The 6,000-nt window shown below is 33.5% G+C and overlaps 1 protein-coding gene across 1 annotated transcript in view; it reads right to left on the minus strand.

Annotated features, from left to right (window-relative positions):
- Window positions 1-6,000, minus strand: part of LOC129000433 (ATP-binding cassette sub-family A member 7-like) — a 126,879-nt gene extending 120,879 nt beyond the window's left edge. The window contains exons 1-3 of the mRNA XM_054427396.1: window positions 5,899-6,000; window positions 4,202-4,317; window positions 1,404-1,497 (exon numbers count right to left, since the gene is read on the minus strand). Coding sequence (XP_054283371.1) covers window positions 1,404-1,497; window positions 4,202-4,267 — 160 coding nt within the window. The 5' untranslated portion in view covers window positions 4,268-4,317; window positions 5,899-6,000. The remainder of the gene's footprint in view (window positions 1-1,403; window positions 1,498-4,201; window positions 4,318-5,898) is intronic.

A 6,000-nucleotide genomic window follows, 5' to 3' on the forward strand; every position in this document is an offset into this window, starting at 1 on the left:
AGGCCTATCATGTGCCCCATTTCAATTCTGTGCATGGTCTAAAACTTCTGTTTTTGTGATTAAAGCCCCCATACCCCTTTACCCATACACGGGGGTAGGCCACTTAATGATTTTTCGAACCATATACAGTCCTCAGGAAGACTCAGCTGACATCAGCATCTAACCTAAAATGAATTGGAATGAACTAAGCAATTGTTTCTGAACGTGGAAAATTTTAAGTAATCATCTCCAGATGGTATTCTCTCTTGGTGTTCGTTTTTCTGAACTGTTTTTAAATATGAAATATTTTATATTTGGAAAATTTAATGGTACTTGTAGAATAATTTTTCCTGATTTTGAAAATTCATGGTCCAATGGAGAAATTCATGCATAATCCATGCCTTTTTTCATGGTCACAAGAATTCATGCATAATTCAAGCTTTTCAAGGTTTTCATGGCTGGTGGCAACACTGGAATGCAAATACCAAAAATCTTTTGATAAGAAAGCGTTTGTGAGCCTCTTGGCTGTTAAATCCTTCCTGGACTATAGGATATATCTGCCCATCTATTTTGGCTCCGTGGACGGTAGGCCAATATCCGCCTATTATTACGAAATCTATTGTTATCATTGATTATAAATAACAACATTAATCTTCGTAATAACGGTCTTTTATTCAATTATATCATCTTTAACCTACTACTAGGAATGTTACTAGGAATGCTAGGAATGTACTAGGAATGTTTTACAAGAAGAATAAAAGAATTTAATATATATTTTTTTAGAAGATAAAAAAAAATATTTTAGACAAAAGTGTTCCATAGGTCAACATTTACAACATTCTATAAATTACAGTTGTAAAAAAGACATATTTTTTTTATTAGTTTTTATGTCTGTATCCATATTATAGGCCATCCCGGGAAGGGTTAAATGTGATTTAATTTTTATTTTTTATATTGTGTTCATAGTTAGTTTTTTTAGGTCTGTTTAATTTAAGTTGATAACAGCGCTGCTCATGTGTTAAGAGTTATAATGTGGATTATTTTGTTATAATGAGTTTTGGAGTAGAAGATGAATGAGTAAAATGTTGAGTTTAAAAATGTGGTTAAATAAAATTAGTATAAATCGTAAACTTATGTGTTATTTACATTCACTTTGCAATTTTCTGTGGCTAACCCTCATTTTAATAAAAAGAACCAAATTTTGAGCACAATGGTTGGATGGGAATAACTAAAAAATAAAAGTGTTATGGACCTATGTGTGGTGTGTGTGTGTGGGCCTTTTTCTTATTTTTAACTGAAGAATTGTATTTCAAGAGATTGCTGTGCAATTTGTAATCACCCTGTATTTACTATAAAAATATAAATAAATAGCATTTGATTTGAAGGCTTATGTAAACCACCTCACTTAGCTACAAATAACTTACATTCTTGAATGTTAACTCGAAGTCCTCGTCTGCGCACCCACATAAGAATGAGGAATAAAAATAACGGCCATACCAGCTCAACCAGGAGTCTGAACTGAAAAAAAAAAACAAAGTAAACATTCACAAAATTGCAGTTCATATCTAATGTTGATTTTTAATTTTTATACTTTGGAATTGATTGCAAATAACAAGCTCTGTACTGGGCAACATACATTTATTATCTCTGTATAAAGAGTTGCAGTAACTGTAGAAGTAATTTTGTTAATTATGGGAAATAAAAATATTTACAAATCTGAAAATTTTATTTCCTTTTAGATTATTTTCCATTTATTTATTTTTTATTTATTATTTATCATTTATTTATTATGAAAGTATCTATTCTACATTAGTCAAATTTAAGGTAAGACATATTTAATTCTGGCCTACTGTACTTAGGCCCACTTTTTTATCTAGAGAGCCCAGAAGCCAAAACCACAATTCAATTCTTTTTAAAATTACAGTCTAACATAAGTGTTTTTTGTTGTTGTTGTTTTTTTTTTTTTTTTTTTGTAAGGGGGAGGCGGGAAAACATAGTTTCTATAGTGCGGGTCTCCAACAGGTTTAAGACCTAAAGACTACCCACTAAAATTCTCCTCTACTCTTCGGACACTAGTCTGGGAACACTTTTTACAATTCATCAGAACTAGGCTAAGTTTGCCTAAGCCCAAAGGGCACACTCCTTGTCTAGCTGTTAACTTCCTAGACACACACGACCTAGACTGTAATGTGATTTAGTTTGTTCTTTATAGTGCCCTCTTGGCAGAGCACATCTCATCGTGGACAGAGGAAAACGAGTGTTCCGCGTAGTAGTGAACACCGTGGCAGTAAATATAGTCAGGTAAATTAGACTTAGACATCAAACACAGTGGGAGATACTAAATCTTAAGGGGATAAAAACGTAAGGTGAGTGAATGAAAATCAGAACCTACCCATTTACATCCACAATAGCCTACACCTGAGTCTATGTGTTAGCCAAAGTTTAAACTATTTAAGGAACTTATACCTAAGCTCTATATAAGTATAGGTCTAATTCAGTCTTTCCACCGGAATAAAACTAAGATCCCGCACACCTGGCCAAAAAATTCCTGTTTTATCCCTCCACATGAATGTCATAAAATATCCTTTATGTTTACTGGTTTATCTTATTACACAACATACTAAGACATGATTGGTTTATCCACAAAGCTAAAATAATCAGGTGTCAAGAGTAGGAAATTTTGTTTTATTGCACACCCCGTTTCAATTCCGAGCATGGTCTAAAACTTCTGTTTTTGTGATTGAAGTCCCTTTAAATCCATACGCGGGAGTTGGCCTACTATTGATTTTTCGAACCATTAGTCTTCGGAAAGACTCAGCTGACATCAGCATATAACCTCGAATGACTTGGAATGAACTAACTAAGCAATCGTTTCTGATCATGAAAAATGTTAAATAATCATCTCCAGACCAGACAGTAATCTCTTGGTGTTGGTTTCTATGAACTGCTTTTAAATTAAAAAAAAAAAATATTTGGCAAATTTAATTATACTAGTTGAATAATTGTTCCTGATTTTGAAAATTCATAGTCCAATGGAGAAATTCATGCATAATTCATGCCTTTTTTATGGTCACAAGAATTCATGCACAATTCAAGCTTTTCAAGGTTTTCATGGCTGGTGGCAACCCTGTCATAGTGTCTCCCCCCCCCCAATATTTTTTTTGTAAAATTTAAACTCCTAGTAAAGTGGCAGGCTAAAAGCAGTAGGCCTACAATGTCTCTCATTCCTTATGCAGAATGAATATCCTTAGCCTTGTAATCGTTTACTATTTATACAACTAGACTTCCATCACCATGTTAAAGTTGTCGCCAGTTTTTTATACAAAATCGTCGTAGTTGATATGAGCCACCAACAGATTGTGCTGATCTAAATTACTAATTTCTGTCAAATAGGCTACATGAACCTTTTTACCAAGTCAAACTAATGGAATGACTTATGATGAGCTCTATAGCAACTGTCATCATCCGTCAACTAACAAGAAATAAGCTAGAAAATAGAATTTTAGAAACTAACTGTGGCTGTTTGCACAACCATGTTCTTTTTAATAAAAATTGGCAACAGTTGGTCCATATAGATGGGATGTCTATTTTAGTATCCAGTAGTCAATGCTATAATAGAGATCTATAATTTTGTCAACTCCCCTATTAGCCTACATAATGAATCTGTTTTAATTTATTTATTTCATGCATATGGCAAACGCCGATTACAATGGGGCCAATTACATATTACTTAAACAGTGGTACATTAATTCATATTGGTTTATGGTTAGCCTAAAGCCGGCTCCAGACATGCGCCATTTGCAAAGCATGAAATATTTGACGTTCGCCGATCTAGTTGTCTTGCTATTCGCCAATTAACGAGTAGACATCTAAACACATGTGTTGTTTTCCAAGCAACTGTTCATTTCGGAAATAGCAAAAATATTTGTTCACTTTGATGTGCGCAAAAATACTGACATTGAACAGGAAAACACAAGCATGAATGTTTGCTTGCCAAATACTAAATAGATAAACACCTATCCACACTACTCGCGATTCGACGATTTGCCGTTCGGTGCTTGATGAATGATGCATGTCTGGAGCCTCTTTAACCGTGCTTGGACAATTTGTCAGATGAAGCAACAAGTGAAATGAAATGAAGAGCAGCTACGGTAACAAAATAAATAAACTTGAGCAACAACTAGGTACGGTACAACAAATATTAATAGTAAGTTATATTTACCTTTTGACGCTTTCTAAGAAGGAAGTTTTTCCACATAAGCATGCGCAATTGGAGCATGAAAGCCATTTTCCTGGATCTTAGTTTGCAGCTTTAATGTCAAGAAAGATGAAACCTATCTGAAAAAAACCAATGGACAAATGTAAAGCATTCAGTTAATTTATAGAGAGGTCATAAATTGGCAAAGAAGGAAAAATACAGGTCTAGAGGCAAGTTTTACATAGTAACTTGATTAAATAAAATTAAATATGCAAGGTGTTGTGATAATTTAGGTAGGTAATTTATTCTTAGCAGTTACCATTGAGGGATATAGGTATTAATACCTGTAGCTCTATTCAATGTCATTAACATTTTTGAAGAAACTCCAGCAAACTCAAATATTGTTCTTGGGTGTAGAAAAATGTTCAGCAGTTTTTAGGCTATATTTAAAGGGATAGTTTTTTGACAAATGCAGCCTGTCCTAGTATCAAGATTTTTCTTATTTTAATTTACAGTATTACTGATTTTGAGTGCTAGGGGCCTCCCAATCCTACTAATCATACTGTATTAAAGATCAAAAGTTATTGAAGCATTTTAATTGCCACTTTGCAAACAACAAACCGACTAGATATGGTACCACAAAAGTGGTAGACGGCTGTTGCCTCAAAACTCCATGTCAATATCATTAGTTTCTACTATAGATAAGGTTTTTTAATTAATTGTAAAATCCCAATTATGTAAGTTTTTAGACTGTCATGATCTTTTATGCAATTCACAGTTTGTTTATCGCACAGAAAGGTCATCAACCGATGCTATTGAAGTGGTTATTCGAAATGTTATTGATGTATTTGAGGTTGTATTTTGATGACCCTCTATTAGGCCTGGGCTGAAGTACACCTGTCCACAGCCTCAGTGTTAAAAATATGTTTTTTTTGAAATTTGTAAATAATGTAGACCTATATAATTTAGTCAAGTGTTTTTCATGTTATTTAATGACACCATCAATCCCCCATGGGGTAAGAGATGAAGAACCGGTAATAGGTAATAAGGTAATAATTAATACACCATTGTGGAATTTAGGTATCGTTTTGTTAGGTTGGGTTTGGTTAACTTAGTTTAATGAAATGGGTATTATTAAGTTTATCTTATTAATATTAACTTAACCTTACCTAGCCTAACAGAACAATGCCTACATTCCACGCTAACGCTAAGTTAGGCGGTAGCTGAACTAGTAGCCAACAGCCCGCTTTTCCGGTAATATTTAACTTAGTAGCGTTCCAATCAAAATAAAAATATTACATAATCTTAATCAGGATGAAATCCAAAACAATTTGAGTAGGCCTACCCACAGTGTCTTTTTTCATTTTAAAAAATTTTCAGATTTTTCAGACTTTCCTGGTAAACAGGCCGTTTCCGCAAAAAACAACAATCATTTTTGTAACCAGTGTGAAATTTCGATCATTTTTTAAAAACAATATTTTAATTTTGGGTGAGATCCGGAGATCGATATATGTAATTGCCGAAAAAAGGAAATGTAGATCTACCGGTGAATAAGTAAGGTTAAACCAAGTAAACTAGTCTAGTACAATAAATTATTACTTTCCTTCCAAACATAACACTAGGCCTATACAGCCTAATAAATGTTAAAGACTAATGAGCAATAGGCCTAGTAACTTACGTTAAATGTATTCTAATATAATATCAACTCTGTTGTAGCTTACCTAACAATCTATGGGGCCATGGTCTTGTGCAATCAATCCGGTCCGGTTGTTACCAAAAATGACACTTTTATGTAACCTTAAAAGATTGAAGACCTATAGAAA

Source organism: Macrosteles quadrilineatus, unplaced genomic scaffold, assembly GCF_028750875.1.
Source record: "Macrosteles quadrilineatus isolate MER2022 unplaced genomic scaffold, UCM_ALF_1.0 Scaffold_8__2_contigs__length_117827958, whole genome shotgun sequence".
Classification (NCBI taxonomy): domain Eukaryota; kingdom Metazoa; phylum Arthropoda; class Insecta; order Hemiptera; family Cicadellidae; genus Macrosteles; species Macrosteles quadrilineatus.